General features: G+C 43.2%; 1 protein-coding gene across 7 annotated transcripts in view; it reads left to right on the top strand.

Annotated features, from left to right (window-relative positions):
• The first annotated feature begins 232 nt into the window (after positions 1-232).
• SMOC2 (SPARC related modular calcium binding 2) overlaps positions 233-13,169 on the top strand; it is a 146,336-nt gene continuing 133,399 nt past the window's right edge. For 3 of the 7 annotated variants that reach the window (XM_026117270.2, XM_026117268.2, XM_064509303.1), the window contains exon 1: positions 235-1,051. In XM_026117270.2, the coding sequence (XP_025973055.1) occupies positions 977-1,051 (75 nt within the window). In that variant the 5' untranslated portion in view covers positions 235-976. Of the gene's footprint in view, positions 1,052-13,169 lie in introns of all 7 variants that reach the window. The other 4 variants (XM_064509307.1, XM_064509304.1, XM_064509306.1 and 1 more) reach the window with 3 other exon arrangements.

Genomic DNA, 13,169 nt, shown 5'->3' with positions numbered 1-13,169 from the left:
CGGCTCTTGTGCCTGCCAGCAAACAGGCAGCCTCGGCCCGTGCCCCCTTGCCCTGCGGAGGTGCGAGCGGCAGTGGAGCCTGCGGGCAGTGAGGCCGATGCGGTGCGCCAGGGGGAGGTCGGCATGCACGGGGGGGGGTGGGGGGTCGGCGTGCACTGGGAGGGGGTCGGGGCGCCCCGGGAGGGGGGTATTCCGGGGAGCCTCTCACTGCCCCCAACCAGAGGCTGCCTGCATTTGCACGTGCTGGTTCAGGAGGAGGCAAGGGGCTCAGCCCCCGGCGGCGCAAGGCGGCGTGCCCCCCCGCCCCGAGAGCCTCGGGGAGGGATCCTCGGCGACGACCTGCGGGGCTGGGAGGAGGAAGCGGAGGCCGGGCTGCGGCGCAGGGGCAGCCTAAGAGGAAAAGGGCAGGAGAGGCTCGGGCGAAGTCGCACACCGACAGGCTCCCCAGCCGCGGCCGTGCCTGCCGCGGCCCCCCGCGGGCTGCTGACACCGGCGGGTGGTGTGGGAGGGTCCTCCCTCCTCCCCATCCTTTCCTCCCTCTTCCCCCGCTACAGCGGAGACGTGGGTGGAGGGGAAAGAAAGCGACCCCCAGGGCTAGGCAGCCGCCGGCCCCAGGCGGAGGGAGGCGCGGCGCCCCGGGGGAGGCCGCGGGCGGCGAGGCTGCGCGGCGGGAGGGCCGCGGGAGCGGAGGGGCTAGGGGGCATCGCCGCGCCCGGGCTGTGACCTTCCAGGAGCGAGGGAGGGACACGGAGAAAGGGGGAAGCCGCCGGCTATCTCCTCTATCCCCCGTCCCCAAACTTCAAGGGGTGGGGAAAAAAACCCCAAAACAAAAAACGGGACCTCGGCTGGGACCTCCCAGCAGGAGCGACTGAAAAGGAGCCAGAGACGGCGCTGGAGGGGCAGCGCCGTCCCGAGAAGAGTCCCCCTCCTCCGCGTCCAGGAGCCGCTCCGCGCCCGCCGCCGCCGCCGCCGCAGGATGTGGGTGCCGCTGCTGCTGCTGCTGCCGGAGCTGCTCCCGGCCGTGCCAGCCCAGAAGCTCTCCGCCCTGACGGTAAGGCTGCCCCGCCGCCCCCGTCCCGTCCCGTCCCGTCCCGTCCCGTCCCGTCCCGTCCCGGCGCGGCGCGGGGCGGCGGCGCACCTGAGCGGCGGGCGCGGGCGGGCAGGTTGATGCGCTGCCCCCGCCGCCGCCGCCCCGAGAGGTTTTGGCCGCCCATTTCCTCGGGCCCGGGCCGGGAGACGGCGGGCGGAGCGCCCCGCGCTCGCTGCACCGGCGGAGGCGGAGGGCTGAGCCGCGGCCGCCTGCGCTTGTGCGTGTCCCGCAAAACGGAGCGCAGTCGTGGTGCAGCGGGTGACCAGCACCCGCCTGCGTTTTTCCAGGGGAAAGCGTGGTAGTTAAGTGGAAGTTTACTGTGGGTCTCCGCAGGACTTCGGACCAATATTGATGCGCATACTGATGCTTTTGTTTTCCCGAAGAGGAATAATGTTGCAGTGAGGTCTGCTTTTGGACTGTCTTTGGTTGACCGATTTTATTTTATTTTTAATTATAAAGTGACGCGAAACAGCCCTCTTTGGCTATTCCAGACTCCATGATGCTAAACATGGAACTCCGCGTAGGGATGGGTGAGCCAATTCATTAAGCTTGCTAAATAAGCCATAACCACTTCTCTAGCCAGAACCTGAGGTTTGCAGCTAATAGCTCAGTTCAGTCTTCTTGTAGAGCTCACAGTGTTTGCAAAGCTATAATTAATGCAATCTGTAGAAATAAAAACATTTTCCTTAAATGTGTTTTTAAACAAGTGCTTGAGTAAACATAACGGGCAGCGAGTATCCCTTTCAAGCTGTTTTTAAGTGTTTTGGTGAGGGCTGTTCCCTTTAGAGGTTTGTTATGCTAAAGTTACAGGCAGTTGCAAAGTGAAATAGACCCTATTTTTGTCTCAGTCTGTCAAAAAGTTTCTGTAAAATACTGAGAATTTTGTAGAGCTTTTCTCTTTCTTTCTGTCTCTTTCTCTCCTTCTGTCTCTATCTCTCTCCTTCTGTCTCTGTCTCTCTGTCTGTCTCTCTGTCTCTCTCTGTCTCTGTCTCTCTCTGTCTCTGTCTCTCTGTCTCTGTCTCTCTTTCTCTCTCTCTTTCTCTCCCTCTTTCTTCTCTTGAAAAAGGGGGAGATAGGGACAGCTCAAGCAGTGGTGGTGGGGGATGGCTGAGCTGTTCATACCTGAAATTCTTTGGAAGAAGTTTTGCCTTCTCATCTAGTTTTTTAGAAATGATTTGTAGATTAGAAGCTGTTAATTGAAAACCTTAAAGGAATGAGTTCCCTCCATGAATTTTATAGTTTGTGACTTTTTCAAGTGCAAGACAGATGAAGATAAGTGAATTTTGTCTTTTTAAGAACCTTGTTTCAAGCACCCTCAGACTGTCAGGCAATATGTAGTATTCTAGTTAACAGGTTAACATTGCCATTTGATTCTGAGTTTGCTTTCACAATCATATTAGATCAAATCTGAGTGAAGAGAGTTTACATGAACCTACTGTTATATTTCCTTTCTTCAGAACATAGAAAAGGTCTAGATATTAGCATGGGAGTAAACTGGAAACACCTCTAAAACTTATTTGCCCAAAGGTAAAATACAACTGATTGTTCCATCATCTTTAAACTCAAATGGTTCCAATGCCTTTTAAGAGAGTATATGTAAACTGCTGCTGAACGTGCCTGTCATTCACTGAGTACTTGCTATCTCACAGAGGCTGAAGGAAGGAAAATCTGGAATGGACACTTGGGCAATGTCTTTAGAAGTTAAATGACATAAACTCATGCAGTCATATTTGACTTCAGCATTAGCTGAGAGATCTCTGAAGCCCCTCTGCTCCCTCTCTTCCCCATCCAGAATGTGTATCATTTATCTGTGGACCTTACAGTAATGTACATTTTTACGAAACCATGAACAGAACAGTCGATGTGTTGGAATCCCCACCCTATGCTACCAAAACGGTAATGGTGTTGGAGACTTTAAGCTTTTGGACTGAATTAAACTCAAACTTTTCAGAAGGGGGAGCTAGCCATGTTGATAGGTGGCTGTAGGTAGTGAGCCTGTGTTAGTTTTTCTGCTGCCTGTGCTCTTCTTTCAGAGATGACTAGCACATATGAATTCTAGCCTACATTAGAAATGCTTCTTCCATAAAATGAGTATTGAACAGTCAGACACCCATAGTAAGAAAACAGTGTGAATTCACACAGGCACACATACTTTTTACATCTTCCCACAAGACTAAACTTTGAGTTCTGGTTGCATGAGACAGGTTTATTTCTACTGTTTGTGTACTTCCCTGTTTAAATGCAAAAACAGCAACAAATGCCACAACTCTAAATCATTCTTTAGTCCTGTAGTCATTTTGCTTGTAGCTCATAGGCTGTATAATCCCTTCTCACATGTACCTCTCTCAAATAAGCATGGGTAGTATATACGTAAATCATAAGAAAAAACAAACCCAGACTGTGTAGAAAGTCCAAGAAAAGGTATGTCTTTTTTAACTTGCTGTGTGATGAAACCCACACAGTTCTTTTTTACATGCCAGATGAAGATTTTACCTTTATCTGTGGCTGGAAGAATAATAAAGAGAGACTGACATTTCCAAAAATAACCAGGGGCCACGGGGACAGAATATGCTGCACTGTGGACCTGAGGTTCATGAAAAGTGCAGGATGATTAGAGGGAAGAGTATGCACAGCCCTGCTGGTATCACATCATGATGGGGCATGGAATATGCACCTTGCCAGGTGGTGGCTATAACAAGGACATGGTCTCCTTAACCACAGTGGTAAATATGCCAAAAAATGAACCTTAGCAACTTCCTGATAGTTAAATTAGTTTGCTCTAGTAAGAGCAACTTTAATGTTAAGGTACCTGGCATCAGTGTCATTTTTAAAAGATGACTACATGGATCAGAGTTTTCTTCGTCACTTGTATTTTGAGCAGCTCAGGTTTCTAAACTTCAAATTGGATGATGGCTGGTGGTGATGGTGGTAAGGGTCGTGTCTTTATGTTTTGATCTGGCTAAACAGACTTTTGAGCTGTTTTAACTTGACATCCTTGCTAGCTCCAGAAATAGACAGGGCTTTCAGTTGTTTACAGAACCATATCCATGTTTAATTACAAATAATAGTTTTGCATTAGATTTCCCTTGGCCATAAAGAAACACAGCAACCACCCATGCCTTTAGCTTAGGTAAATATGTGATTTTCTGATGTAGGAAGCTTTGTAATAGTCTAATAGCAAGAGATTACAGAGTTTTCACATAGATGACAACTCCAATAAATTCTCAATTGCCTAACAGTCATTTGTGATTCCAGGACTGAGTCCTAGCAGGTCTGCAGGGACTGATGAGTATATGGCTTCCTACAACCTTCATAATAGCTGTTAGACCAATTTCTAGCAGGCTGATGCATCAGAGGAGTCAGCAGGTAGTTGAGATGCATCAAGTAGTCTAGGGTCTTGTCCTTTGGTCATCATGGCTGCATTTAAATGAGTGGTGAATGAGTGTTTGTAGTGTGTCCCCCTCTGTCCAAACTGTGGACCCAGCCAGAACATGCTTGGGTCCCCATCTGTGTGCCAGGGTAGTGGAGGAACATGAGGGGTGGGCTGATGCACATGTGAATATTAATTTATTGGGAAGCCAGGACATGCACTAGGGCCCAAGAATTTAGGAGTCCTTCAGGGTTCACTGGGTTATACACAGCCCAAAGCTACTTTGAATTTGGAGCAATCCCTGCCTCTTGTGGTCAAAAGATCCTCTTTGTTACAGTTGCTCCTGGACCCTTGTCTCCTGAGTAGAAACATATTGCAATAATAGACAAAGTGAGAGGAAACATCATATTGCAAATCTGAATTACTAGCTGAGCCACAGAGCTGGATGGGGGAGGAGAACATTATTTAGTATTATTTTTACTGCTATTTCAAATAAATGAACATTGGCAAAACAACAATGGCTTTTATTTTGGGAAGGTAGCTTGAGAGCTGTCTCATAAGAAACAGTGAGATCTGGAGAGACTGTAGCCAGTTTGGCTGCTCCTGATTTTCCCTCCCCGTGTGTCAAATACTAATATAAAACATTCTTACTTTCTACAAAATATCTCAACTTACCTTGTCCTTTAACCTTGCTTATGGAAAGGCAGGTAATAGTCTGCAATTCTTGTAGTACATTGTTGGAACATTTTGGGGATGTTATATTTTTATTCTATATGCACCCATTCTTTCTGGTCATATGAAATAGATGAGAGAGCTGAGCCTTATTGGCCTATTGTAAGGGACACAGCCATATCTTGAGGATCTAGGTAATTTTTTTTGAAACACAGTATTTTAAAGGAAACTCATTCTCTTCCTAAAATATGTAAGTTTTAAGATGACCGCACTTATTGCCACACTTACTTTGGCATTGTTTATGCCGTATTTTTTGAATCATCAGCTTAGCTTTTATCTCAGTTGCAGTGTTGTATGTGTGCATGTGTTTGTACAAACAATAGGATATGAGTGTTTCTTATTTTAAAATCTTGATGACTTATAACATACCACAACTATTTAATTTTATGCTTTCAAAGCCTTGCTGAACCGTGTGTCCTTCTCAATAAAATATTGATCTTACAAGTTTGCTTGAAATTGCTTCTTGAAATGAACACCTCTGCCTGTTAAAAGTTACTTTCATCAGAGGCTGAATATTTCAGGGAACAATTGTTTTCTTTTTCTTCCTTGGCACATGCTTTGTGAGTATTCAATAGCATTTAATGCCCTGGATACCTTCCACAACACTCAGCAATATAAGATGGACCACTAAGGTAGTTCAGTAGAGGGAAACTAAACACAATCAAAGCTTTCCAAGTTAAGGATCCATTTGCATGGTGCCTACCATCCCAAACATTTGGAAAAATTACTCTAATTGTGACTCAAAAACCAAGACCATAAATAAAACTGTAAGCGGCTCCAGATCCTAACAGCATTGTTACTGCAAATGGGCATTGGTACAAGCAAGGGGGCATCAGCTCTGAAAATAAAACACTTTCAACAATGCTTCCATACACTAAACTCTGAAGACACTTCTCATTAAAGAAACAAAAGCAAAACCGGTGAGGATTATTATTGAAAGAGTCAGCAGAACTTTTGATCAGGAGTTAAAAGTAATATTTCTACATTCAGCCAACATAAACTGTATGTAATGTGAAATACATAATGGAGACGGCAGGTTGACTGCACACCCATAAGACTTTAGAACTAGAAGCAAGGAGTGGAAGTGAGCACAGGTGGGGGAGGGAAGATCATGACAGAGGAAACAAGAAGAAGAAAATCACACAGAGGACCTTTTGGACATTTTTGAGGTGTTCATTCTTTGCCTGATGCCCACTGAATACCTTGAAGAAGAGCCATGTATATTCCTTGACAGTTGGCAAACCTTAGGGTTTGGCTGATTTTGAGAAGCATCCAAAGGTTTAGCAGCTATCCAAAACCTATCTGAGCCATGTTGGTTTGGAAATCAGGCTAGGAATCTTTTCAAGATCTGGCTCACTCAGGACTTTGCTAGTGTTTCCATTTCTTTGGCCAAACCAGAATTACCACAGACACAGCCATTTGCACGGTATTTTGGTACTTCCATTTTCTGTCATGCCTGAGACCAGGAAGTGCAGAGGTGCCTGAAAATTAAAAACTGAATAAGCAAGATTTGAGATCAAAAACCTATTTTTGAACGGCAAATGAAGGCCTGAGTTTGGTTCAGGAGTGGCAATTTTTATCTGAACTGGTTCATACATTCTTGAGGAAGCTGGAAAGTGAATGGAGGTTACATTTTTTGAAGAACTCAGAAATTTTAAAATGTTCTTCTGTTTTCTTTTGGATCAAAATCCAAATGTTTCTTTATTTTTTACAAAGAAAATACTTTGGGTTGACTCGATATTATGTGTTGAGGTAGATTTTTAGAAAGTTGAGATAAAATACTTAAAATGAAGGTCATTTCATAGTGAAAAGTTGGAATGCTTTCTTCAGAAAGAATGTCAAAATAGTTTTTGACTATATGAATACTCTCCTCCTCCTCGTCTTCCCCTCCACTATCTTCTACAAGAAAATTCTGGTGATGCCAGTCATTTTGATGTCAGTGGCCCCACATATTCTCATGGGATATGTTTCTGCTGATGTTTCTCTGCCCAGTTCTAATTCTCAATTGATACTGCCTTCATTTTTATCTACAGTGGTAGATAGAACACTTTCCAGTGCAACGCTGGCAGTAAGCCTGAAAAGGAGGAAATGCATCAGGAAAAAACTTACAGTTTACAACATGCTGATGTTACACAGCATAATTTTTACCAAAGGAAGAGGAAAGATAACTTAAGATGTAGCAAAAATTTGGCCATTAACAATACTTGGCCATTCTCTTGAGGAAAAGAGAGTTGATTAAGCAGAGAGAAACTACTATAGGATAAATAATTGTGTTGTTTTTTTCCTGCACTTCTCCCATTTCTGTCTACTTGACTTAGATATATAGGGAATCGGTTTGAATAACTGCCATTGATGTAATGCAATGGTATACACTGGATGCAAGCATACAAACTCTGTTTGCTTAGGAGGAGGTAAAAGCTGCCCAAAAGTGAATGGACTGCTTAGGTATTTTGGATGGTGTGGTAACACTTGGTATTGTACAGTTTCTTAATATGACTTGACCAAATTAAGAAAGAGTTTCAAAGAAAGGAAGTTAACATAGTATCATGTCTTATCATAGAACCAGTGAAGTAAACTTGTGTGGAGTCAGTCCCTAAAATGGAAGTTTTACTCAATCCTTGCAGAAGAAATTGCCTTGATGAGTTAGTAACTGCCCTTCAGTGAATTTCTTCCCCTTTCTACTTTATTAGTTTTTAAAAATGGTCAGTAAGTATTTTATCAGCTGCTGAAAATCCAGGCTAATAGAGAATACATCCTAGAATTCTTGTCAGGATAGAAAGAGAAAACATTTCCTGAAGGTGATCCGGTCCAAATCTCTCCCTGGCTTTCTCAGTGTGTCACTAGAAAACTTGCTAAAGAATATTTACCTCATACCTATCCAAAATCTTACTTTTTTCCTTCATTTACTTTTGGCTGCTTTTTCTGTCATCTTACGAGACAGTGAGTAAACATGTTTTCTTCATGTGTGTTACCTTATATTTGTTCTGAGGATGTAATAGTATGCTTTTCTGTCTTTTAGGTATTCATTTTCAATCACTATACAAATTAGCTGTCACATATATGCTATAAATCCTCAGCTGTCTGTCCTAGAGCACCTAAAGAGTACTTAAATGAAAACAAAGAAAAATTCCATTGCTCTGGAAGGCTTGCTTTTTATTTATGCCATGATTGCCTGCTGTATTATACAGATTGTTAGGGTACGATTGCTGCCATACAGAGCTCACAATCTTTTGTTCAGGCTAGATTTCTCATACTTTTATTGATATGCTGACCTTTGTTCAATATTAAAGCAAGATATTGTCAGTGAATAAGCAGCATAAATGTTCAGGAGAGGTCTGTACATTTTTGACACAAAAGTAATGGCACCTAAAGGACCATTTTAATAGATAATGATAATCAGGATAGGCTCACCATGATTTGTGTAGCAAATTGGAGTACAGAGAAAACCTGCAGGTTGCAAGCATGTGTGGATGTCAGGGGGGGAAGGCAATGACTCAATTTCATTATCTTTCTCCTACTGTTATCTGGAGTAAAGGGGAGGAGTGGGGGAGTTCAGTCTGAGTAAAGGAGTCTGCCATTGAGTCTCATTACTGCTTTGAAAGAGGAGGAGGGAGGGTGATGTTTTGGTGGATACACAAATCATTTGACAATATTTAACCATAAATTGACTTCATGAGCAGAAATGTTCTTCAACCAGTGCATGTCTGAAAGTATCAGAGAGCAGAAGGTGTGTGTGAACTGCCTTGGGCAGTTCATATAATGTAGAACACTAATTCCCAAAACTTTTTCTTTGCTAGGTGCTGCTATCTACAATGGCAGTGGGTTTTGCCATTGGCAGAGGCAGCTACCATCCCAGGGTCAACTCTGTAATGCTTTGAAATGGCTTGACTACTATTAATGGTAGAGGTTAAGGTCTTTTTGGAGAATACAGGGTGGAAATATGAGTTGGCATTATATCAGAGAGGTAGTGACACTAATTTTCTGTATGCATTCAAGCACACTGTGTTCCCATTTGGAGCTGGGAGGTGAACCTAATGCTCTTAAAAGAAGGAGAGTTACCATCAAAGGCAGGCATTGTAAGGAGAGAATAAATATAGCTGCCACAGTGGCTCTGGCTCAGTTGCCCCAGTCAATGTGTTCGTCTTCATGTCTATCTGCTTATATAAAGAATTAATTCATGCATTAAATCAGACAGTGTTTTAATCAGTTCTAATTCACTTTAGCATCTATAGTAAAGCTACTTATCCCAGCCAAAGGGTTGCCAGTGAAGCTGGTCTAGGCTCTACAAGGGTGAATTTGTCAAGTACAGCACTCACCATGTGACACCTTTTCAAGCCAGTGGTGCTGTTAAGTGCTTCTAAAGGCCACATGTAGACTGATGTGCCTGTTAGAGTGAATAATCACTGTGGCAGATGTTGCTCTTTAAAGTCACAACTTCTATTGAATAAAGAAAATTAACTAAGTGAACTTTGGTCTAAGTGTAGTAGGGGATAGCACAAATTCTAAAGACACCTATATCCCCAAAGAGGGCACAGATGTGAGAAAAAAAAAAAAAAAAACAAACCACCCTGCCAACAAAGAAACTAAAGAAGACTCTAACTTGAACATATGTGTATTTGTTTAGTGAATTATCTCCAGTCTGTTAAATGGCTTACTTTTTGGAGGTAGCCATCAAAGACTTCAGAGATTTAAGATTAAAAAGCAGAGAGGGGGTCTATACACATCTTTCTCCATTTCTTCTCCTGTCTGTTCCACTGCACATATAGCCAGTTGAGTGGCATTACTGACCCAGCATTGCCAAGGCATGGGATGGCACTTACCTACTTCTCCTATTACACTTTAGGAATCCACCACCGGAGGGAGTGCAAGAACAGCATGGTCTTCTTTGTCCCCTCTGTGAAGGGCTGAAAGCAATAAAATCGTTTGTCCAACCAGCTGTATAAGACTGGAGGTTGGGGGATGTGACAGTTGGGGACCCTCACTTTTCAGCACTTGCCACTCAGTTGCCCATCAGTTAGGCCCTCAAAATGAGAAAAAAACTCAACAGAAAAATCTTAAAATGTACAGTTCATTTCTATAAAAACAAAGTGTTCTATGTCTTCAGTGACATAGCTTGCCTTCAAATTAATCATGAATGCTGGTGACTGAGCTCAGAGCAGGCTAGTGTGGAGAAGAGGGGAAAGATGGCCTAACATAAAAGTTGCTCTTCACTGTAGGACATTAGGCCTGCTAAGAACTGGCATATGGCCAGTTCATTTCATTGCATGTATCCATAGGATTTCTTTTTGCATCATTTAGTTACAGGACTTCTGGTGAGCAAGATAAAATAAAGCAGACAACTTATTTTCCGCACTACCTTTAATGGGATTATGTTTCAAACTGCTTCCCCCTGGGAAGGCAGTTTTCAAGCATGTCAAATTTTTGATGGATTTCAGCCTGAGTGGTTTAGTTCCAAATCTGAACTTTGTACAGGAGGTTTTATCTTTCCATCATGTTTCCTCCTTGAAAGGCTCCATAAATTACATTTCTGAAAGAAAAGGAAAGATTTTTTGAAAGGAGTGTTCCTTTGGTAAATTGCTCTTCTGTTTAAGTCTCCCCTTTCCAGGTGCTGAATAACTCCCAAAGCAAAAGTTCTGTCATTGCTTGGTGATGGACTTTCATTAGTTTGTGATAAAATTACAAGGTAATATTCATGCATTGATAATTGATTTCCTTCTGAAGGGAAAAAGGCAAAATGCAGAGAGTTCAAATTCCTATTTGGCTGTACCTAGTCCAGTCATTTTCTGTGGTGCAAAATGGGTATATAGTGCTGCCCTTCAGAAGTGTCAGTAATTTACATTTACTAGCCATGACAGCATGTGAGATACATGGCAATGAGCAAATCATTTTGAGGTATTTCCTACTTGATGACAAAGCCAGATCTGACACCAAGATGAAATGGTTTGGATATTGCTGATGGATATTGTTTTATGCATCCAGGTGGCTGGTGACAAACCCACAGAAACACAGCAGACACAGCGTTGCTGGTTTTGTAGAGTAAATAGTGCAATAATCACAGATTCATAATACATGTGGCATCAGGATAAAACCAAAGAAATGAGCTAGCAGAGACCCTGCTGGTTTGAACAAACCCAGAAGACCTCAAAGCTGACATCCTTTGTGACCCTTGGTTTTGACTGGGCTGTCTCTGGCTGGTGCAGATTTTGCTCCAGCCTTCTCCTTCCGCATATATTTGACCTTGTTTCCTTAGTATATCTCCTTCCCCAGTGTGAGCATGCCTTGTCTAGTTATATAGACTAAGCTCTCCAGGTCTGTACAGCACTTAGGGCACAAGAGCCCCATTCTTGGCTGGCCCTTTTGGTCTACCAGTATCAACAAGTTCAATAATAAATAAGTGTAATAAGTTAGCATAAAACTCAAATGATACTGGCTACAGACAAAGTTGGATATAACTAGTGGAGGATATACAAAGAATGGAGTTAATCTGGCAGAAGAAGGCACAGTCCAGTTCTTTATATCCCTTGCTTAGTATCCAAGCTGACTAACTTGTATTGACTTTCCTGATTTGTCTGAACTGAGTCTAGGTATTCTAAAGTATTGGAGTAATCATTCAGCACTGCGGGAAGAGATGAGCAAAGGGTCTACTCCCTGGTCTTGTTGTGCTGCTGGCCAAAGGGGATCTGCATAGTGCAGAGGGCCAAGTGTCATCTGCTTGGTATTTCCTGCCTTGTGAGAGCTTAGTGTTTCAGCCTTATCATTGCCTAAAGCAGGGGTTCTCAAGCTGTGGTATGTGTTTCCTTTCATGGTACAAAACTCTTTTTTTCCCTAAAGGAGAAAAGCCCCAAACCAGTACAGCCTGGCCTTTCCTGCAAAGAAGAGAGGGAATGTCTGGATGCCTCTTTCTATTTTTGCATGCAGCTTAGCATGCAGCTGGGAGCTTCTCTAACCACTGCCCCTTTGTACCTATTCTTGAGGGAGTGAAGATGGGGCTGCATTCAGGATACTTTTTTTCGGTGGATGCAGACCAAAGAGCTGAGAAATGCTCTTGCTGCCACCCCACCTGATGACTGAACTCTCATTTTCTATAGCAGCAGTACCAAGCACGCTCTGGGGGAACCTGACCCAGAGAGTTTGTTGCCAACCTCAGAGAGGTGTCAAGCATTATTAAGAAGCACAGTTCTTCATCCTGTGGGGAGCCTGGAGCTTCAGAATGTTATCCATCCTCTGCAATAAATTCCCTAGATTGCTATCTCTTCTCTAGGACTGTCCATGTAAGGCCAACCCAGTCTTACATATGCAGGGGTGAACTACATACATTCCTGTGTAATACTCTGCTTCCTTTTGCTTTCTAAAGATGATAGGAAAACCTCCATAACGCTCTAAAGATCCATTTGGGTAGATATCCAGAATTTCAGAAAATTTTCTGAAGTGTATCCAATTTGGTCTGACCAATATGATGTGGAGCTGTTTGTTTGTTTGTCTTCCTCTAAGAGAGGAGAGGCTGCATAAGAAGTGGTAGTTTTCATTTGACAAGGTTTCTAAGTTGTTAGGTTTTAACCATGCCAGAGATATTTCAGGGCAGCTGTGTTTGGTAGTTGATAGATTTGTGGAGTTATCTGAAAACTGAAAAGAACACCAATTTCCTTCAAATCTCAGCTTAGGTTCACTTCAGTAATTGCCTCAGGCAATAGTTTGGTTTTATTTTATTAATTCTCTTGACTGTCATCCTAAACTATGAGAGAATAGAGAAAGCCTTACTGATTGAATTGCTAAGTATGACAGGAGCAATCAAAAAGTTACACAGTGTCTACTCCTTGACAGCAAAGTATATAATTTCTCTAAAGCTGCTATCCTGAATCTCCTCCTCACACCTGGGGGTGACGAAACTCCAAAGTGAGATTCATTTTACAACTATGTTAGGAAATCACACTTATTCAATGCAATTAAAGAGCAACCAGAATTGTTCATAGAAATTAT

Source organism: Dromaius novaehollandiae, chromosome 3 (assembly GCF_036370855.1).
Source record: "Dromaius novaehollandiae isolate bDroNov1 chromosome 3, bDroNov1.hap1, whole genome shotgun sequence".
Taxonomy (NCBI): Eukaryota; Metazoa; Chordata; class Aves; order Casuariiformes; family Dromaiidae; genus Dromaius; species Dromaius novaehollandiae.
This window is presented reverse-complemented; position numbering and strand designations above follow the sequence as displayed.